The sequence below is a fragment of the Girardinichthys multiradiatus genome, chromosome 21 (genome assembly GCF_021462225.1).
Source record: "Girardinichthys multiradiatus isolate DD_20200921_A chromosome 21, DD_fGirMul_XY1, whole genome shotgun sequence".
NCBI lineage: Eukaryota > Metazoa > Chordata > Actinopteri > Cyprinodontiformes > Goodeidae > Girardinichthys > Girardinichthys multiradiatus.
This window is the reverse complement of record NC_061813.1, coordinates 11,005,151-11,028,702: the sequence shown is the minus strand read 5'-3', so window position 1 is coordinate 11,028,702 and position 23,552 is coordinate 11,005,151. Positions and strand designations below refer to the sequence as shown.

Below are 23,552 nucleotides of genomic sequence, written 5' to 3'. Positions count from 1 at the left end.
ATCTCCAGAGGTTCCAGAGGAGTCCCCAGAACAGAACCAGCCTTCTTTATCAGCTTGTTGAGCTTTTTTAAGTCCCTGGCTCTGATGCTGCTTCCCAAAGCAGTGCCTTATTGTAAGGCTGAGGCAGAATGATAAATGGTTTCACATTGTTTTCCAAATAAAAAACAGAAAATAGTTGAATTTGCTTATTTTTAGCCCCTTTTACATGTGTACCCCTAAATAAAGTCCAGTGCAAGTGTCTTTCCCCTATTATGCTGTTTTCTTTGTAAATGTTTTTGACGGCAGGAGAGGTTTGACAATATTGGTGAAGAAAGCATGAAGGCAAAGTTACACACATAGTTCCGGGATAAAACTAATAAAATGGATAAAAGGTTATAAAACTATATCTCAAGCTCTGAACCTCTTACAGAAAATAGAAAGAACAGGGCACAACTGTAAACCTATCATGATATTGCTGTCCACTAAAATGAAACACATGGTATCTCTGGAAGAGTGCCAGAGATTCACAGCTCAGGTGGGAAATCTGTTGAGAGGATGACTATTCGCGCATAAATCTGGGGATTTATGGACGGGTGGCAAGAAGAAATCAGTTGCTGAAAGAAAGACCTAGCAAGTCTTGTTTTAAGTTGGCCAAAAGCCATGTAGGGGCCACAGAAGACACATGAAAGAATGTGCAACTGAAGCAAAAGATGGTTTAATACAGTATCGAATTAGAGGGGATGAAAACAGCGTTTTAGCAAATTAATTTAAAAAAAACATTATAAATGTTCTTTGCACTCACAATTATGAGTTACTTGGTGCTAATGTATTACATAGAAGCCTAATAAAATACCTTAAAGTTTTCCTTGTAATGTAGAAATATTGAAAACCTTCTGCAGCAAAAACAAAGCGCATGGACAGTTGTAGAGCAATTGTTTTGTTTTTATCTTGGCTTTACTTTGATTCAAAAGGCCATTTAATCCTTCCAGAAATTGATGTTAGTTTTCTCAACTGCCTACAGTTCTCCCTCCTCCAGATTTTTCTTTCTTTAATCATTTTCATTGCTTCTAAGGTCATGATAGAACCTCAGTTTTAGTGTGTTATTGGGTTTGCCCTGGGATTGATAGTGGATGATAAGATAGTCCTTGGGAAGAGACTTACAGGAACCTGTGTAAGTACAGTAACCTGTAAGTGACCTACATTTTCCTAATGTTCTTCGGTAATACCTATAGGCTTTCTCATTAAGCGTTTTTGTATCATGTCAGTGATAGAATAGTAACATACATCTTAAAGTAATGTTTATACATTTTTATGAATTTCTCCTACTGCTTTTCATCCCATAAAAGTTGGCAGTGATATGTTGGTCTTCCAACTAGCTTTAAAGGTCGTGGAGTCTCTAGTCTAAACGCATGAGCTCAGTTGTGTGGGGTGAAGGACTCTGTGAAAGTGAAGCAAAGCAGAATAGTGATGGAATCCAGCATGTGCTATCTCGGGTTTCAGTGGATAAATAAAGTCTAAATTATTACTTTGCATATCAGCACCAAAGATTGCTTAACATTGGGTCTTGACCTGCCCCATTAATTTCCTCAGCTATGTCTCCCTCCTCCTTCATCAATTTAAATGGAAAGCCAAACAGGAAGAACCATGTCGAAGTGATGTTAAGAAAGACATATACAATACAAGGGTAGATAGTGTCTGAATAATGAGAATAAACAAAGAGATAAAAGGATTTGCTTTTGGAAATGGGATGTGGAGCAATGTGAAAGATATTTATTTTATATTTATGGCAACTTTAATCGAAGCAGTGCTCTTCTAAAATAGGAAAAGGAATGTTTCTTTTCTCCCCCTGGTTTTTGTCTCAGAAGCTGATTAAGGGAAGTTGTGCTTTTGCAGGATGTGTCTGTTTTATCATTGTGCTCTCAGACCCATTCTGTCTAAATATCCTAAATCAAGATCTAGGAAAAAATTTGGGAGTTAAGCGTATGATTTCCATTTGTACAAATTCTTTTCCATCAACTGTGCAGTTGCAAGCATTAAATCTATTGCCTGAAGTGTTATTTGATCTCAGCTCGATCACCCATTCTAGTTTAAACATTTTTCTTTAACAAAAGTCAGCCTAATATATTTAGTCTTTCTAAAATCTTTACTGAGATGCTGCCTAGTTTTTCTTTAAGGAAGAAAAACTTTTAAAAGACTTTGCAGTTTTTTGTGCAATAAAATATCTTTAAATAGAGCAGACAAGTCTGTTTGCCTATGAGAGGTTTTCAGAGACAAAGAGGCAACGCAGCATCTTGACTTTGATGATTGAGGATGAATGAAGGCATCTCTCTTTTCAGAAATTCCTATTCTCTCATTTTTCTATAAACTCACAGTGATCCTTGTTCTTTTCTTAAGCCGTTCCCAGTTTTTATGGTGAACACAAGAAACTTTGTGCCAAAGTAGAGTTCTGAGAAATCATTAGTTTCTAAAGCCTGTATTAGAAGCTTTAACTTAAAGACTTATATTAGGATGGAGTATGCATCAAATTTACTGCTTTATAGCTTTGAATGCCTTAGCTATACTATTCATACCCCGTTTTGCCATATTAAAACCACAAATGTTAATATATTGTATTAAGATTTTATGTAATAGATCATTACAAAGTAGCACATTATTGTGAAGTGTAATAATCAGGATATGTGGTTTGAACTTGTTTTACAACTAAAACCTGAAAAGCGTGGAATGTATTTGAAATGATCAGTTATGTAACAATTATAGCTGCAAGCCTTTTGGCATATTTCTCTACCAGTTTTGTACTTCAACAAACTAAAATATTTGCCTATTCTTATTCATGAAAGAGAAAACTGGATTTAGAGAATTTATATCATTTTCAAATCTTCCAACAGATTCGTTAATGGATTTAAGTCTGGACTTTACATGGGTCATTCTACCACATGAGTTTGCTCTAAACGTATACTTGTTGCTTTGGGTGTATGTTTAGGGTATTTGTCCTGCTGGAAGGTGAAACTCCGCCCCAGTCTCATGTCTTTTGCACTCTCTAATAAACGTCCTTCTAGGCGTGCCCTTTATTTAGCTCCACTTCCCCTGTCCACGTCCCCACACTATGATGCTGCCACTACCATGTAGCCACGATAGGGATGTATGATTTTTAGTTTTATTTTTCTGTCAGAGAAAACATTTTGCGAGCAGGCAGAAGGTTCCCTGACTTGTCTGTTGTGTTCCTTGGTTTTCATGACGCTGTTTGTTCTCTAATGTTCACTAACAAACCTCTAAGCGCTTTTCTGTTTAATTCTTTGCATGTAGTTTTTTTTATATTGTTTGACTAGGTGACCCTTATTGGTGCCTTACTATGAGTACTTTTCATTGTTTAAAAAAAAAACTAATTATAAAAAAAAATAAAGAATTGGTTAGAGATTATCATAAAATATTTCAATTAGAGATTAGACAAATCTTGTTTTCAAATATGAAACAATGGAAAACAAAAAGGAGCTCCGCACCAGTGGTTAGTGTGGTTTGGACCTTTTCCTGGACAAGGCTGACGAGGTGGAGCATGGGTGTCAGTTCTTAAGAGAACAGAGAATTGGACAACCAGAGACACAGTGAGAAAGAGGATGAGTGAACTAGACTGTGTCTTTGTCGGTCTCTATGAGATTTCACAGGTGGAAACATCATTTCGCAGGCAGCTCTGACACAGGCTGTCAACCAACAAGAAGGGAAAAGGATTCCAGTCAAACATACAGGCAGACATGTACACACCCACAAACACACAAACCTACTCAGACACACTCAGTCTCACGAGTGTTTAGATACACATTGGCTGGTAAACAATTTCACAAATTAACATATAAAGTGGAAAAGGTCCACACAGACCCAAGCAAACAAACTTTGCAGGCAGACTACCTATTTCAGTTGACTCCCCAATAGTCTCTCTCATCAGTAGGGTAACTAAGATCCCCAAGTGCTCGATTAAGCTAAAGCTTTTCTCATCAAGTTATCAGCATTATGACATAGAAATGCTGAAAGGCCAATAGTGCATGCACACCCACACTATTTGACTAATCTGAAAAGTTCATGTTGGTTGGGAATTACTTTATTTGCCACGTAATACACATTTTCATTAGCATCCATTTTTCCTAAAATGCCAGAAGTGCACTGTAGCTGTGTGCATACTGAGTATGTTTCATTGGGACGTTGCTGCTACAAACATGTCATTAATGTTCTCATTCCTTCAATCCCTCTCTGTATTTATCTCCTGCTCGCTGCACAATGCTTGGGGTGGGGCTGCATTCTGTATACTGTGCCTCTTTGAATGTGCTACAGTTGAATTTCAACACTTGTGATAATAAAAAATATTCAGTAAGGATGCACCAATCAGGATTTTCGCTGATTGCTGATTTCTGCCAATTATTATTTGTTATAGGAGCAAAGGCAATGTCACACTGCGTGCTTTGAAGGAGTCACTGTAAAACAGGACTTTACTATTTTCAAACAAGAGACCAAATTATTAGGCAGTTGACAATTTAAGCCATAACCACCATCTAATATCAGGGATTAGTTTTTTTACTGCTGTTAGCATGGTTTGATTCACAAAAACCCTAGGCTAGGTGTGCATTCCCTAAAGAGTACGCACTCTTACCGTACCTCTAAAGTTTAAAAAAAGGCTGTCAAATTTCCAAATCTAGCATGTTCCTTCACAGAGGTTGAAGTCTTAAAAGGACAAAGCAACAACTTTCCAGTACTCTTTTCAGCCTTCCTGTTGTCTGCTGGAAGCATTTCTCTTGTTCTCTTGCAGCCTAAATGAATTGCAGAAATGTCTCAATGCCCATCCATCTATTGCCTGTATCCTCTTATACATTCAGGGTCGCAGGCGGATGGGGGTTTGGCTAATGCCTATATTCACATACACACGCAGATCTAAGGGCTGTGGGAGAAACCCAGAATACCATGAGAGAACCCACTTATGCAGGTGGAGAACATGCAATCTCTACACGGAAAGACTCCAGCCAGGGGGGAATTTGAACCCAGGACCTTCTAACCATTGTTAACAAATATGCGACCAATGCATTAATCCTTGCACCGTGCAGGCCATGTTTCAAGAGGTCTTTCTTTCAGCAACTGATAGAAAATAACTTTCTCAGACTTTATTTTTAAACTGAGAAAAGTTCAGTTTTCTTTCATTAGTAACAAATTCTGCACAAAATCTGTGGTCAGCATAACTTGATGGGGTTATGGTAAAACATTTATTTTTAGTCTCTGACCAGCAGGGTCCTAATTCAGTGCCAATTATGTTGAAAATAGTTTGATTCAGGTCACCACTTGATTTTTTTACCATTTGCTGAAAATAAATGAAAGTGTTCTTCTTCTAAGGAGCATAAATGTTTTGATGACCTAGTGTCCTCTGGTGCACTTCTGTACTAACTTCACCTGCAATGCTTTATGCTCTGAAGGCAGCTCCATACTCTCCAGCCCAGCTATCACCAGCTCAGCCATCCAGTCACCTGAATCAGAGCACACAAACCTCAGGAGAACATTTTTGAAGCACCTTGCTGGGCTTCGGCTTCCCTGCCTGTTTTTGAGCTTTTCAATTGTTTTCAAGATGTTTTCCTTCTAGTCAGAATAAGATGGATTTTCTAAGCTGTTTTAATCAAGTTGTTCTTATTTTAGATGGAAGTTAGTTATATATAGAGAAAGTAAAACAGACACAAGTCACTAGGGTAATTGTCAGCACAGAGGGCTTTTAGAAAGCACCACTTTGCATCAAGGCCGGTGTGCTGTTTGACACATTTAGTTTCCTGCAAGGAAGGAAGAGATGGGAACGCTAATGTAAAATGCAAGTTAAAGTTGTGGTTTTGCCTATGAGCAATACTCAGCCCTGGTTAATTTTAGATGATGGGAGGATTTTAAATGGAGAGGAAACCATCTGCTTGGAATTGGCAAAAATGCTTTTAAAATCTGCTTATGGAAGAAGGAGAAATTGGGAAATGTATGATCTATCTAGATTTGGCACACTGTTACAGATGGGCTAGAGGCATGTACAGGACGAACAATCCAAAGAAACTATGTCAGTATTTAAATGATCTAACTCAGGTGATATATGGTCAAGTTGTTTCAGATTTTGTCTTTCTTTTTTTATTACCCAGAGTATAATAGGAAGCATGTCTCAGGATCATATTACAAATATTTTATATCCACTGAAGTTTTTTCTGGTTAAGAGATCTTTAAGACATCCTTAGCAGTATTCCATTATGATAAGCACTTCTATAGAAAAATTAGTAGTCAGTAGAAAGCTAGTATATAGTCTCCAATTGATTTTAGTATTTCTGTTTATTAGATTTTGTATGTGAAAATATCAGTAAGCTGCTTAAAGGTCATTCAGAAGATTAGAGCTGACCATTCTGTGGCTGCATGTATATATAAGACAAGTTTACTTTTCAGCTAAATCTAATAAAGTGCTGAATGTGTTGGAGTCAAGTGCTCACATGGCACTGTACAATTAAGAGATTTATGCATCTTATGATAAAAGCTTTTTAGCCGAATTGGCACTACAATTCCAAAAACAATCAGTGGAAGTTGAGACAGCTGGTTCTTCTGATAACACTATTGCTTTTTCTCATCAGGTTGTAGATTTCCATGCCGGGCATATACTCATTCTTCTGTATGCATCAAATTAAATCAAAAACTGTGCTAAAGCAGTTGCCAGCTCAAACAGATCTGATTCCCTACTAAGTGAATTGACACCACTGCAGAGCTGTCTTATTGAACTTCACTCCTACTGCCCACAGATTTCTCACCAGTTTCACCCAGACAAGCTGGATGCTGACGATTGGCTTGCATAATTACTCTCCCAAATAGTCACACATTCATCAAGTCTCTTTAACTGAGGAACAATTTTTCTGCGGGCATCTTATTTTGTCATTGTTCTGTGTGTTCAATTATTCCAGTAAAAAAAACAAGAGCAAGACTGAATTAAATCTAAATTCAGGGTGAAAATGTGTCCTTTCTAGCCTGCACTGTCTCAGTCATGCTCTGACAAATGACATTTGTGGAAGTAGAAAAATAGAGGGCAAGCTGATTTTGTGGGCCTAGAATGATGACAGGGGAAAAAGCGAAAGATGATGAATAAATGAATAATACATCTGTGCTGTCATTCCTCTCTTCCCGCTCCGCCTCACTCTCTTCCTGTGTCATCTGGAGTTGGCCCTGTGAGGCAGTCTGATCTTAGTTAGAATTGTCAGGTATGGTCGATGGTGACACGTTGACACCAGCCCCTCTGTTACACACAAAGCAGGTATTTTGTTAAATAGGGTTGACATCCTGAAAAAGAATTATTTAAAGACAAACAAGTGCTAGTAGTTCCAAAGTGAACCAGCTTACAATAAAGGCTCCAAATGGATTTATTTCAAAGACACATTTCAAAAAATGTCCATGTTTACAAGACATTTTACACCACATTTTACATTTTATAGGTTTTGTAGGTTAATACGGTGATGGACATTTCCATCCACTCAATATTGACATGAATGTAATAATAATTAAGGGCTTTTTCTGACCACACAGGTTCAAAAGCTTAACCATCAATATTTGGGTAAATGTCTCTTAGGGGATGACTGTGGCTCAGTGGGAACAGTAGTTGTTTCACAGTCCCAAAGTTACAGGTTCAACTACTTAGAGTAAAGTGGTAATTGCCTACCAATATGTGTACTGGTGTAACAATGTCTGCGACTGGGTGAATGTGGCTGTAGTGTAAAGCGCTTTGAGTGGTAGGTAGGACTAGAGAAGCACTGTATAAATTCAGTTTAATTTACCATAATTACAGCTAAATGTTTGATCTTGGTAAAAATGGTAAAGTCTTTTTTTTTTTTCTTGGCACAAACCTATTTTTCAAATATAGTTTCTATATTCTAAATAAAATTCAGGTTAGGATTCCAGACTCTTAAAAGCTAGGTTTGTGCCATGATTTAAATGAGCTCTACATATTTTGATTAGGAGATTGGTCACATACCCAGCCAGAATTACACCAGACAACAAAATGAATATGGTTTCTCTCCTACTTGCTAAGGGACCAATTATTAGTGGTGGTTTATGTGTACATTTGAGCCTTTTTGTATAATTTTGACCTTGTTTTGGATTAAAGTCTCAGTACATTCTAACTATTACACCAAATTCTTGTTTTGAAAAATCTTTAAAACTGTGAAAAAATACTACTTTAAATGTATATTTAAATGCCTAAATTAATTCAACGTTCACTCTGATGATGAATGTTTGTAAACATCTGACAGGCACTGATCAAACCAAAAGCACAGTGATAGTCATCTAAGGTATACACCATTTGTGTAACCATTGTTATCTTTTTTTTGTCTGATTAAATGGCAACATTTCTTTTTTATGCAGATAGTACTGTTCCCTTCCTTCCCAACCTCCTTTTCTAACTCCCCTCTGATTTTGTTTAATTAAGATCCAGACAGAGATATTGAAGATCTTAAAGGGAGTGCTCTACAGTGGGTTGGGTTCTGTCATGCTCCAGACATTTGAGGGGGGATGGCTGGATGGGAATTGAGTGGCCCTGACCCTGGAGCTCTCTCACCTCACTGGGGTGTCATACATCTTTGCCCAGCCTCCTCTTTTCTAATTATAGTGTATTCTAAGGTGGAGGTGTCCTTCATTAAAATAGTCATCGAAATGAAGAATTAAACACTGTATATATATATGCATGTGTGAGTATTGAATGTCAGTATTCATTATCTCATACTGAATGAGCTGAGGTTGTGTAAATATTAATAGGTCAGTTTTATTCCTCAGTCGTAACACAAGAGAGGTCCCTCTCATGGCAGTGAAATGTGATGTAGATTATGAAAGTTTAAACATGTTTCCAAAATCCTGCAATCAAAAAAACTGCTTAACATTATGTTTAATCTGCCTCTCTATTTATTTTCTTTCTTCCTGATGAATCACAGTTCTCTAAGTCCAGATGCAGAGCCTGATGTTGCATTCCAAAGAGAAGGCTTTGCCCGCCAGAGTATGTCAGAAAAACGCACCAAGCAGTACGACAGCCCAGCTCATCTGGACATCATCAAGAACCGCAAGTCCAAAAGCATGGATCTTGGTAAGTTTTAAGCACTGCCAACAATACTTAAAACTGTAATTTTAGCTGAATTGACTCAGCCCTTTCTTACTCTTAAGCACTCACAAAGTGCTTTAATAGGTTTGCCTTGAATAGAATGGAATATAATAGAAATATCCTTTATTGTCCCACAGTGGGGAAATTTAGGTGTAGTGGCAGCAAAGTAGACGTCAAATGGAAGGATTCACACAAAGGTAAAAGTAAAAATAAAAAATAATAAGAATAAGAGACAGTACAATAAAGGTACATTTACAGCATCAGCAAATAATACTGTCTAGATTTTAAAAATAGCATACTCAGATACTTAAAGAAATGGGTAACTGAGTGGGATAGTAAAAAAATATATATATAAAATATGCATGTATAATTGTGCATAACAAAACTAAAAAATATTTATAAGAATAGAAAACTGCAAATTGCAGCAGTGATGTAAACACTTAGTCTGAGTTTGTTGGGAGCAATGATGGTTAAAATGTCTAACCACTGCTGGGGGGAAGGACCTGTGATTCCGCTCTTGTGTGCACCTAGGATGCAGCAGTCTGTCACTAAAGGAACTCTTCAGTCTAGCTCTTTCTTGTAGCAACATGAATTAACAGTTGAAATGCCTCCATAGAAAATACAATTACCTTTTAAATAATGTCTTACAGCCTTTGTGTTTCCTCTTACATTCTCTTTAAACCTTACTCATTTTGAACATAGCTAATGGCTTTCTCTCTTGCTCCCGGTGGAAGACATACGCATTTTCTCTCTCTCCTTCCCTCCCTGCGGATCCCTGCTTCTGCTTTTGTCTGTATTTTTCTCAGAGCCTCACTTTGCATATCCTCCAAACTTGTAAATTATGGATTTGGTCAGCTGGTCTCTCAAAGTCATTTATACAAATTTTTCGCTGGGAAGACAGGGTAAAGGAGAACCCTCTTGTCCAGGCGGGACATTCTTCTCTGAATACACAATGGATTCTTGGCAGCAGTGGAAGATTGTGTGCCTGACTACAATGTCGGTCGAGGACGTAGAAGATGTGGACATATTTGGACTTTTGATAACAGGATTTCTGCTTTTTTGCGTTGGTGGTTACCCGGCTTATCGAGTGATTTGCAAAACGTGGACAGGTGATCAAAGCATTCCAAAGCTGCCTGTGATGTTGGATGGAGTCTGTAGAGCGATCAACACTCAGACCGAAAGGTTAAGAGAGCAGAATTGCAAGCTGGACACGATTCTTGAACAGAATCGCCGCCTGGCAGCGGTTGGACTCAGAGGTTAAAGGATATAATCTTGGAGAAGTTGTATGCTCGAGATCTAAGGAAAGTAACAGAAATTTGGCTATTTGGATTCGCAATTGAGACATACCAGTAAAACTCTTAAGGAAATTGGAAATGCACAACTGCCTGAACCACAACATGTATTGTTTTTCCAAATCTGGCTCCCCAATATGGCCCTGGCAACTTCTGCTAACTGGCTATCGACAAAATATCTCCTGGATGTTATATAAACATGACGCTCTTCCCCAGCAGTCCCCTACCAGCTGTGTGCTGATAGGACTATGCGGCCAATTGATAAAACTTCCACCTCTATTCTCAAGGACAATGGCGCTTCTATCATTGCAACTACCTACACATCAAAGACTGTTCTTGCTATCTCGACTTGTAGCACACACGTATGTATTTGGTGTTCACCAAAAGTAGGCTGACATTTTTAACTTTCCAAATAGCCGGTCTGGTGAAGCTGAAAATCAGACAATTTCGGTCGCCAGATAATTTCTCTATTCATCTTTAAACTTTTTATGCAACGATTCTTTATTTGAATGCTTTTCGGACCTCTATTTTCTGAAACCACAGGTGGTTGGCACTTTGGAGCCTACTGAACAGTGACAAAGGGTTATTTAGGGTTATTTAGAATAGAATCATAATGTTTTAAAAACAGAAAAATGGCTTATATCTTTTTTTATATATTAAGAATCAAAATAAGTAAATTACCTGACCTTATTGTTTATTTTACTTATATAAAGCTTAGCTATTCATGTTAGGTGGTTTCTATATGAAGTTGGTTAATCCACAGAACCCGTCCCTGTCAATTCTTTTGGATGCCTGGATAAATACATCAGTCAGCAGTCTCTAGATTTCCACATCAGGTTTAGAGACTGGACTTCCACATAAAGGTGCTTGGAAAGACGTTAATATAAGGTCACTGGGTTGGTTTCACTTGGAGCATTAAATTGCTTTCCATTATGTGCTTTGTGTTAAAAATATAATTGACTATCGCTGCTGTGAACAGGAAGAGAGTAGAAAGGACAGGATGCAGAGATAACTCACCATAATAATGCTGTTGTCTTCAGTGTAAATGCACATTTTATCAACAAATTTCATCAGAAAAAGCTCAATGTCAATTAGATTAGTTGAAGACGGCTGTCTTTCTTCCTGCAAAAAAACATGGGTCATCTGCTCATACTGTGGTCCCTCTCATTTTATAACCAATTTTATTGATCTACAGTTTTTGAATTATCAGGGTCAGTCTGGATATGGGTGTGGATATTAGAAGAAACTCTGAGCAGCACTCTTCCACTCTCTAAAGGGTGATGATAGATGTTCTGCTGGTTTAGACTACCATCCATTTACAAGAAGCTTAAGTTTTTTCGTAATAGACTTACAGTGTCTTGCAAAAGTGTTCTTACCCTTTGACCTAACTCAGATTGTGTTACATTACAAGAACACAATTCAAAGTGTCTAATTTAGATTTTACAAAGTGGGTTTGTTTTCAAGTCCACTGTAAACTCCCTTATAATCTCCCCATTTACTCTGATACACCTAAACAAAATCCAGACTTGGGTTATATAGAAAATACATTACAATATAACCCAAAAAGTAAAATACAGAAAACTAAAACTTCACTTAATCCTGAACACACCATCCATTGTGAAACACTGTGGTGGTAGCATCATGCCATGGAGATTATTTTCTTCAGCAGGAATAAGGAAGCTGGTCAGAGATGATGAAGATGAAGCCCACTACAGGATTGTCTGGGAAAAAAAACCTGTTAGAGGCTGCAAAATAATTGAGACTGCTGCAGAGGTTCACCTTCCAGCACAATTATAAAAACACAGCCAGGGCCACAATATTTCAATTATGGCACATTCCTGACTTAGGATGACTTACAGTATATGCCCTACTTTTGGTTGGTCTATAACAAAAAATCCCAACAAAATACAGGAAAAAAATGGAAGGCTCTGTACATTAATACATATCCAATATTAGCACCAGCAGTTCTTTAGAGTGCAGCATTAACAAATCCGTTTTATTTGTTCATTTAATCTTCCTCATATCAATGTGCTTTTCATTCTTAATTCTTAATAAAAGGATCCCTTGTCCGGTTTGCATAGATTGCGGCTTTCGTTCTATCTTTCAGACACGAATCTTGTTTGCAGCGATTTACCATAACTTGCTTTTATTTATTGATGAAAGTAATAAAAAATCCTTCAAATTTTTAATTCACACATGTTGAAGCATTAAAATGTATTTTATTTTAGCTTTGTAATGTACCGGAAAAGAACATAAAATAATTGAAAGAAATGTTATTATATAAATAAAGGAGTATTATTTATGTACTGATACATAAAAAAGATCGACCTTGTCATTTTGAAGGAGAGACCATATTTAACAAGTTTAGCTTCTCATCACAAGAAGTAAAAGATGAAGAAGCATCTTCCACAGACAAATTGATTATTGTCCTGGCTTTTTGCTCCAAAAGGTGCTGATTTATTGCAGTAAAAATTGATTCTAAAACATTTCTGGGACTGATGGGGCTCTTTCAAACCGACTACGTTCCATGTCTGCTCCATCATCCGTCGCAAATTGTGCCATGCGGAAATCCACTCTGGATCCATTTCAGGGTCTGTTCATGCATCCGATGCCAGAGGTTACTGGAGATCATGAGTTCACGAGAGAGTAGCATGTTCACACGGGGAGTTGGGGGTTCACGCGGTAACAGCCATGAATATTGTGAGCTGCAAGTAAACAAAAGACATTGCTTCACCGGTTCTGACGTAATGTTTAACTTGCGATGTTATTTGAGGGTCTCTTATTTTTAAACATACTGGGTGCACTTTACTGTTACTGTGTCTAACTTGCTGTGTGCTTTGATCTGGTCTTTGGAACTTTACACATTTGTGCTCGGTCACCTGTCACAATCCTTATTTCTGATGGAGGACGGCTCTCCATGCTGCAATGCCACGGAGCCAGTGTGAAATACTGCATTGACTAGAATGGCTTCTATTAGTGACGGAGAGAAAAACGCACGGATGATGGAGTCTGTGTGAATGAGGAGCCAGAGGGGCTGAATACAAATGTACCGCACACCTTTCTGAAGTTTTATTTATAAAAGTAATCAAAACCATGTATCCCTTTTCTTTTACTTCATTCACTACTTGCATTGAACTATCACATACAATTCCAATAAAAATCAACTGAACCATGCTGTAACATAGCTACAAGGGTCTGAATACTTTTGCAACCTACAGTAGGTCTTTTAGCGAATTGGTCTATGTTTTTGTTCTGATTCTGATGCCATCATCTGCAAGTTTCAATTTGTTTCTTTTTTATTCTCCCATCACTTTACCTTTTAAGTCCTGCATACTCACATGAGCATATAGATCCCATGAGTTTGAGGTCTGCTTTTATTTTAATATGTTAAACTTGTCGGACTATTTGCAATTCAATATCTATCAAGATTAAATGAAGAAGGAAAAAAAAGAAAGATGCGAGATGGTCCGTCTTCCAGTATTAATATATTATCACATTGCAGGCACTTGTAAGCCTGATGACGGACAGGTTCTTAAATCAGTTGCAGATTTTTTCTAGTTGGACAATTGATACCGTCCTTCACATTCTGACTCTTTTTGCTTTGTATGTGCTAATGAACAATGAAGCTTCAAGTGTACTAACTAATAACGTTATTAATGTTAAACACAAACTGATGAGATTACCTACAAAAAAGCTATCCTCAAGGCCTTGTCATCATTATTTCAGACAACCATTCTGGTGCTTATGGTGGGTCTATAGGTCAAGAAGTGAATGGTGAAAATCAGTCCTACTCTTTTTTCATAAACAGATCATGACCAGCCGTTATTGGATGTGGGATTCTGGCCCCTTTACACTCTCAAAGCAAAGAGTGTTGATGTAATTGCTGCATAATCAAATGAGGTTTTTAAATTTGCTGAGAGAGACTTTTGTGGTATTGAATACAGAATTGGCAACAGATGTGGGAACCTGTGTCATTGTGCTCATTCTGGGTGCAAATTGAAGAAAACACTTAATGCTCATAGAAGTTTGGAAGGCCAAAGAGAGACAGGCAATAGAGTAGCTTTTTCATTAAATAGGTGTTCGTTGCCAGTTGGCCTCTTCAGCTTATGCAATTGATCCCTCATAATCAAATTATTTTTACCTCAGATTGGAGCATATTAGAGTGCATTCAACCCATTAAATTAACAGATGATCCGATATGTGCCACTCAAGCACGAGTCAGAAGAAGTCATGTGTGCTGAACACATGGATATTTGTAAAGAAATAAATCTTTACAATTGCCTAACGTCTGTCCGTCCATTGGTTGGTTTTCATGATGGAGTACATCATGTGACCTACATGGGACCTGCAAAAAATTTTGCAACATCCATCCGTCTGTCCGTCCATCCGTCCATCCAAAAATCCTCTTGTGCTTATCTGAGAATCAGTCGTGGAGGTAACAGGTCTGAAAAAACCCACACAACTACATTTCTTGTTTTAGATTAAGAAGACATTGTGCCATTGGAAAATGATGCTTCAGCAATGCCTTACAATGAATTTGACACTGAATCATTTACCATTTGATCACCAGATAATTCAGGTTACAATGGATGTTTTAAATTTTGTGTGCCACTTCTACAGAACTGATTGAACAGTTACTCAGATATTGCATCAATGACCCAATGATATTTTATTGTCAGACAACATGATGCTGTCTGCAAAGATGAAGAATCACTCACCTCTGCATTTCAGATGCTTAAATTGAAAACAAAAATAAAGGCTTGACCTACTTTCCAATTAGGTTGGCTAAGAATTGTCTGACCACTTAGGGGTACTCATAGAGTATTTAAATGTCCTTCCTTGTTCAGAATCAGAGCAATCAGCTTTATCAGGCAAGACTATGTGCACAAATAAGGAGTTTAAAACTTCAGTTTCAAGTCCTCACAATGTACAGGCATTAAGTGTAAATGCAGGTAATAATTGCATTTTTTGTGGCATGTTCAGTTTTTAGAGGACATCCTCCATCAGGTTAATGATCCACAACTAGCAGAGACGTAATACCACAGCTGACCAAGAGATGCCTTCCTTCAGGATACAAGCACATTATACAACCACCTTACAGGCTGTTTTACCCTAATTACTCTTTTAATGCCCAGCTTAAAGCCCTGGCTCTCTGAATAAATTATTTATAATGGAGGACCTGTCTGTAAACAGATCTTTGAATGCAAGTGCCTGTGGTGAGTAGTGGCTGATAAGCATAGTTTTAGCTGCTCCAATTATTCTATGGGCTCATGTCACTGTACAAACTGCTCCTTGTTTATTCATAGAGTTTGCAATATCTCCTTGATTGTCCTTAATAGCAATAGGTTGTTTCCCATTAACTGTCCTAGGACTTAATCATGCTAAACATCTCACCGCATTGGCCATTTTTGTTTGTAGCCATGATAATTTTTAGATGCACTTACCCTCTATTTGATTTGATTGTCTACTTTACCCATTCTGATCCATTTAATTTCTCCTCCAGACGTGTTGGGAGTGGCAAACTTGTGTCTGTATGCAAATGGGGAATATGTATATTTTCTTCCATCTGAATATGAAGGCGATGAGGAGCAGAGCAGTGGGGCTACCGTTGTGTGATAGGAATCACATAATAGACTGGTATACAGAGAGCTGTCCGTCAAAGTCTCCCTGGAGAGCCAGGGCCGAAAAACAAAGGCAGGTTGGAGGCATTTTGGTCTCTGTGCAAACTCTCTCTCTTTTCTTCACTCAACCATTCTCTGAGGGTCTTTGCTCCACTCAGTCATCCAGAGCGTTGACTAGAAACAATGATGAGTAGGATAGTAGGGCAGAATACCAAGCAGAAGATAATTCCCAGTGCAAGTACGGCAGATGTCATTTGGGTTTCCTTGAATGGGCACTGTTTGAATGGGCAAAGTCTAAAAAAAAATATAATTATTTTCTGATTTTAATTTTTCAAAGGAATTTTTGTTTGAGCCTTCAAGCTTTATCCTTCATATATAAAACACTGATTTTCTTGTAGGTTTTATGTGGTATTGCTTTTATGAATTAAAAGTTTTTCTCTCTTGTCCTTCATATGATGACATTACACTGTCTGCGAGTCAGAGAGAGTTAATTTTTGTTTCTGTTAGTCCTGTAAATCTGTTCATGGTCCTCTAGCCATAATATTAAAAAATAGTACGATGTCCTTCAACCAACTGAGTTTAAAAATTTATATTCTTAACTGCAGTACCAGTAATGTTGATCTGCTGGGTGTTTTGTTTTTTAAGGTGGATGTACAACCTCTTATTAACTAAATAGATGCAGAATTGTCCTTTGCTTTATGAAGTGCCACTTTCTGCATTGATTGTATTGTCTAATTAACAATGACAAAAAGGGGAAAAGGTTTTGTTAATGATGTACAGTATTACAGTGTTTATTCTTCCGAAAATGAAACACCAGTGAACAACAACTGACCTTTCAGCCTATTAGATTTGTTTGACACTTAAATCTATACTTGGCACACATGATGGTGAACCACTCATTCTCTCAGTGAGGACCTTCTAGTGGGTAACAAAGCAGAAAATAAGTCTTCCTTTGCAAAAATGTGTCTTCTAAAGTGGTTCCAGTGCCTAACCAGAGCTGGTCCAAAAGCCACTTTTAACTGATTCTTTGAAAGAACTGGTTTCGTTTTCCACAGCATGAATACAAATTATCAGCCAAATTATTGCTTCAGTAGAAAACGTCTTGTCCAGTATATATCTGATCCTCCCTCTGAGTTTTTGTGGAGGATCGTAGACACTGGGACCTGTTTACCTACCCAAATACAGTTATTTGTTATAGTAGCCTTGTAAACCAAAGCCCTGATATTACCAGCTTAATTTATTATTCCGGTCTTCAACAATAAGAGGTGGTTGTGAAAGCTTCACAGTTCAAATCAGATGATATTTGAATGGCCACAGACAACACTGGAAACAGGAGTCAAACACACTGAGCAGGATGTATTAACACTACATGGCCATATTAACACTATTTAGCAAAAAAGAAAGAGCAAAAATCTTTGTATCTAAATGTGCCAACCTAGCAGGGACAAATGCCACAATTCTCCCAGCTCGCATTGTGGTTTATGTTTAGAGGGGGGGTTTCCTGAGCGACCAATTGTTTTCCTTCATTTAGAGGGTTTGTTTTCTTTGCCAAAAGATCCATGTGATCACCGGCAGTGGCTGGACATGCCTCATTTAGACTACTTTAGACATGACATGGATCCTGTTCATTTCATTTGAATGTTACTGTTGCTTTGGGGTCCCAAAAATTGTTTTCATGTGTGATAGAGACCAAACCATAAATATACTGTTGAAAATCAAACAAAACTGGTTTAGAATTCATTTTACATATTACACCATCTAAAACCACTTAAGAGAAAACAACAGAGTTTAACTTCTTGTGGAGGACTATATATAATCTATAAAGAATATTGACACGGTTCCTTTATGCATACACTGTCTCAGCTTATGTGATGGCATCTGAAACTGTAAGTCTAACAAGTATTTAACCATTATTTTTGGGTGTTTTTCAGAAAGCCTTTTAATCAAACAAAGCTTTCCCTGTGCAAACTATTTGGACAGTAACCTGCTGCATGCGGAGTTAAAGAGGAATAGAAGGAACAGAAAATCGAAAAAAGGTTTCTTGTTTACCAACTGCTGGATAAGGGAAGAACTCCGGGTAACTGATAGATGCTCCCTGACAAAATGAAATACCATTACCCAAGTGTAGCTCTGCTTACATAACCTAAACAAACGCCTTCAAAGTATTGAAAAAAATAATTATAGCTGTCTGGAAGATGGCTCAGTGGTACAAGAGGTTGAATGTTTTCAGTTTGCTGGACTTTTTTGTATTTTCTGTATTATGTTAAAAATGTACAATTCATGTTAACTGTTTATTTGCATTGTTGTTCAAAGTTTAGGTGTCACATACACAAGTGGTAACAGAGTGTTCCCTTTACACAAACACATTAATGCCTATAATAGCCTATTGCCTTGTTCAGATGTTGCTACAGTTCATATAAATGATTGTAATATTCTTGTAAATTATAAATTCAGGTATTATAATGCTGAAGGCTGGTTAATCAACATGACCCCAGAACGTTTTTTTTATTTTTTCTTCATTCGTTAAACATCCTTGTAGCTGACAGAAACGCACTGTCTGACATGTTCAAAGGCAAAAACTTTAGGAAAGGAGTTCTATTTTACAGTTGTGAGATGTTTACACTGTTAACTCTTTGTACAGGTTCTGAAGAGCAACAAGTAGGACCTTCCCTGGGTCTAAAAAAGTCCAGCTCCCTGGAGAGTCTCCAGAAAGTTGTTGTCAAAGTTCTTGTGAATGATGAGCTCAACGTTCAAAGGATGCATTCAAGGATCATCAGGGGTCGCGGCTGCAACGAAAGCTTCAGAGCAGCAATAGACAAATCATATGTGAAATCTAGTGTCATAGCAAAGGAAGAGAACAGCTTTGAGACATGTGAGTATTAATGCTTTGCAAGACTGTTTGGTGATCATGCTCAATGTTTAACTAGCATCATTATATTATCATATAATGTAAAATTCAGATAAAAAAAAATGTAAAACATTTTAGAAAGTAGGCATTTCCTGTTGGTCAGGAAAGACCAAAAGCTGCTCAACTGGTTAAGTTTAAGATATGCTTCCTGAGTTATTATTTTATTTTATTAAAGATTTCCCATCTACAATCAGTTTCGCTATAAAAAAATATATATAATTATCTCAATATGGACAGTAGTTAACCTGCCGTCAGTGAATGAGACTCTGCTGTATAAATATGTTCATCCTGCCTTTAGTAAATCTTGACTTTTTTGAAGTTTTTCAGTCTCTCCTCAAACTGTGCAGAAATAGCACAGCTAAAATAACAATAATAGGTTACTCAATCATTCACCACAAAGCTGACCTTTACTCAATCCAAAATGCCTGAACTTGTGGTCACACAATTGCTCAAAACAGCAGCAGTTAGGTGGCCAACCAGCTTTGTTTGATCAAATTTGTTCAACTGATGTTTGTCTCGGCTGTTTTCTTTCCAGTTTTGAAACAAAATAGACAAGGAATAGGCATGGTGGAAAACTAACACTGTTTATCACTCTTAACATTCATTCCCCATGGTTAAACATGGTGGTGGTAACATCATGAAGTTGCATTGCTTTTGTTCAGCAAGCACAGAGAAGCTGGTCAGAGTTATGGATTGGGTGGGCTGAGCTATCCCTGCGCATCTTCTGAAGACAGTTGGTTGCACAAGATTTTCTTTATAGGTATCAGAGTACAGGGTTTTCACCAGTAATTTTTCTGAGCGTTGCAGGGGGGGGGGCAGGGAGGACAGATGTCAATCAAAGGGCTACACTCCTAAAAAATTAACATAGTGGTCTAATTTCAGCATAGCGGCATCAATTTTGAAATGCACTTGCGAGAACCCTGGAGTAAAGGAAGCTGAATAAAAATGCCTACGCTTTTCAAATTTGATATCAGAAATTCCTGTAAATTTTTCCTTTCACTTCACAAAAATATTCTACAATATGTTGGTCTATCATATAACATCCTAAGCTTCGTCAGGATTGTGGTTGTAAAGTGATGAAATGTTAGAAAGTTCAAGGGGTATGAATACACCACGTGATGACACCACACATACACAGGATACAGACAGACAGCCGTGTTACAGTTTTTGACAGGTAATAACAATGCAACACCACAGGAGTAATCACTCGATATAAATTTCCTTTCACCATTAAAGGATTTCATTAAAAAAGCTGGGGGACATTTGAAAAAGAAGGAATTATTTGCCTAAAATGCTTTGTTCACATAAGCTTTGTCGGCAAGCAACTAAATACAACCTTATCTCTGCAAAGAAAAATGGGGAAAGCAACCGATTTCCCCTGCTCCAGTATATTGCATTCTCACCATGATATTCAAATAACTCTGTTTTTCAATTTAGATAAAAGCAGCCAGCCTGTGCTCGTCACTGAGGTTAATAGTCAGAGTTGACAGATAAGCCGCTGCCTTCCACTGCTCCCAGACTTTTATTTACATAAAATAAGAACAGGGCATCACGTAAAGAAAATGTGTCCCCACAAGATATTCTGCTGGACAAAATGCACATCCTCTTGTGCTGCTTTGTGCTGTACTCTTTGAAGAAATAAGATAGAAAGACTAAAATCATCTCTCACTTCTTTTATGTATTGGAAAAGGACGGGCAATTTCCCTTGTCTTTAATAACCTTCACTGGCAGGCCATCTTAAAGCTCTATGATTATTAAGGAAGAAAAGTTTAATGGTTGATTTCAGAAAAGTGACAAAATGTTTCCGGTGGCCGTCTGCTGCTGCAAATTATCTTTGAGATTCCTGACATTTTCATCAAGGCTTCTGCTATCATTTGAGACTGCCAGACTTTTCTTTTTGAGTCCCATCAAATCAGTCTAGATGGCCTCACCTTCTGATGTCTGTCAGTAAAGGCTTTTGTCTGCTTTTTAATGGAAGCTAACTCTTTTTTCTCACTTTATTTCAAAGTGTCACATTAAATAGTGGATGACTAAAAAATATATGAAATTCAAAAGAGATGTCTTCCAACTATCAGTTTTTTTTCTGCCCTCTCAACTCAGTGTGGGACAGCACTTGTAGTGGGAGGAGATTTTAACCTAACAGAGTTAATAGAAGATAGCCTCACACAGTGAAGAACTATCACCTTCTCACTCATTGGAAGAGTGTCTGAAGTTAAAATTATGGTCCTCCCTAAAATAAACCATATCTTCTCTATGATCCCAATCAAACCATCCCAGACTTGGTTTTAAAGATAAGATTCTATGGCATCAAAATGTTAATGAACATATAAACCTCTTTGCATAAGTTAAAAATTTCACAAATGTTTAAACGTTTAGGTGGATTGGAATTTCTAACCTTTTATAAATATTACCTGGTACATACAGGGGTTGGACAATGAAACTGAAACACCTGTCATTTTAGTGTGGGAGGTTTCATGGCTAAATTGGACCAGCCTGGTAGCCAATCTTCATTGATTGCACATTGCACCAGTAAGAGCAGAGTGTGAAGGTTCAATTAGCAGGGTAAGAGCACAGTTTTGCTCAAAATATTGAAATGCACACAACATTATGGGTGATATACCAGAGTTCAAAAGAGGACAAATTGTTGGTGCATGTCTTGCTGGCGCATCTGTGATCAAGACAGCAAGACTTTGTGATATATCAAGAGTCACGGTATCCAGGGTAATGTCAGCATACCACCAAGAAGGACGAACCACATCCAATAGGATTAACTGTGGACGCAAGAGGAAGCTGTCTGAAAGGGATGTTCGGGTGCTAACCCGGATTGTATCCAAAAAACATAAAACCACGGCTGCCCAAATCACGGCAGAATTAAATGTGCACCTCAACTCTCCTGTTTCCACCAGAACTGTCCGTCGGGAGCTCCACAGGGTCAATATACACGGCCGGGCAGCTATAGCCAAACCTTTGGTCACTCATACCAATGCCAAACGTCGGTTTCAATGGTGCAAGGAGCGCAAATCTTGGGCTGTGGACAATGTGAAACATGTATTGTTCTCTGATGAGTCCACCTTTACTGTTTTCCCCACATCCGGGAGAGTTATGTTGTGGAGAAGCCTCAAAGAAGCGTACCACCCAGACTGTTGCATGCCCAGAGTGAAGCATGGGGGTAGATCAGTGATGGTTTGGGCCGCCATATCATGCAATTCCCTTGGCCCAATACTTGTGCTAGATGGGCGCGTCACTGCCAAGGACTACCGAACCATTCTTGAGGACCATGTGCATCCAATGGTTCAAACATTGTATCCTGAAGGTGGTGCCGTGTATCAGGATGACAATGCACCAATACACACAACAAGACTGGTGAAAGATTGGTTTGATGAACATGAAAGTGAAGTTGAACATCTCCCATGGCCTGCACAGTCACCAGATCTAAATATTATTGAGCCACTTTGGGGTGTTTTGGAGGAGCGAGTCAGGAAACGTTTTCCTCTACCAGTATCGTAATGATCTGGCCACACAAGAAGAATGGCTTAAAATCCCTCTGACCACTATGCAGGACTTGTATATGTCATTCCCAAGATGAATTGACACTGTATTGGCCGCAAAAGGAGGCCCTACACCATACTAATAAATTATTGTGGTCTAAAACCCGGTGTTTCAGTTTCATTGTCCAACCCCTATAGATTACAATATATCTTTAAATGTATTTGTAAAAATTCATCAAACAGTATATGCACTGAAATTGAAGAAACGCTATGTAAGGAAATCTGTATCTCAGATATTATCCCCTTTAACTCAACATCAGTACATCTCTGACAACCTAATGGGAATATTTCAAAAATGAATAGGTTTTTAATTCTTACATGCAGACAAACACCCATTTGGAACAACCCAGGCATCCTACAAAATAAAAGAGTACTTAACTTTTCAACATGGAACAGTAGGGGACTAAATAATTTTGGAGGGCATATCTGATGGAAAATATTTCATACCCTTAAATGTTTTAAAGGATGAATATGGCATTAATACAAGTAAATTCTTTAAATATCACCAACTAAAATCTATTATCCAGTCCAAATTTAAGATTAAACAAAGTAACATAGAACTTCCTCTAGTAATAAGTAGTTTCTTTAAACTCCAACGGCCAAAGTTACTCTCAAAAGCTTACAAAAAACTTTCAGAAGTAGATTTAAGAACCTCACTTCACTTCCTTCAGTAGGAAGGCCCCTTGCTGGGGCCAGTGAGGCCTGCGAGGTCTGGCAGGTCTCTGGGTCCTGGGCTGCTGGCAATAGGCTCGGTTCCCTTGCCTAGCCCGTGTTTTTTCTGCTCCCCATGTCAACATGTTTCTGCTCGATCCAGTCTTGATTTTATAACGTCAATCACGCAGTTAGGATTCTGTCTTAAAGTGTCCATTTTGTAGAGCACATATGCTCTAGCACATATAGGCAGCCGGCCCGCTTCTCTACATGGTATTCCTGAAATGTCAGGACAGGACACGTGAAAAAAAAATAAAAGATTCCCAATTCAGCATGGCTGACTGGTGAGACTGGATCAACTTTAACACAGACAAAACATGCAGATGCAGATTTATACAGACAGGCTCATAGATGCACATTTGACTACAGCCCTCC

At 38.0% G+C, this 23,552-nt stretch overlaps 1 protein-coding gene across 1 annotated transcript in view; it reads left to right on the top strand.

The window, feature by feature from the left end:
* Positions 1 to 23,552, top strand: part of LOC124858061 (partitioning defective 3 homolog) — a 479,264-nt gene that overhangs the window by 291,777 nt on the left and 163,935 nt on the right. Inside the window, exons 17-18 of the mRNA XM_047349799.1 lie at positions 8,934 to 9,082; positions 18,652 to 18,882. Coding sequence (XP_047205755.1) covers positions 8,934 to 9,082; positions 18,652 to 18,882 — 380 coding nt within the window. The remainder of the gene's footprint in view (positions 1 to 8,933; positions 9,083 to 18,651; positions 18,883 to 23,552) is intronic.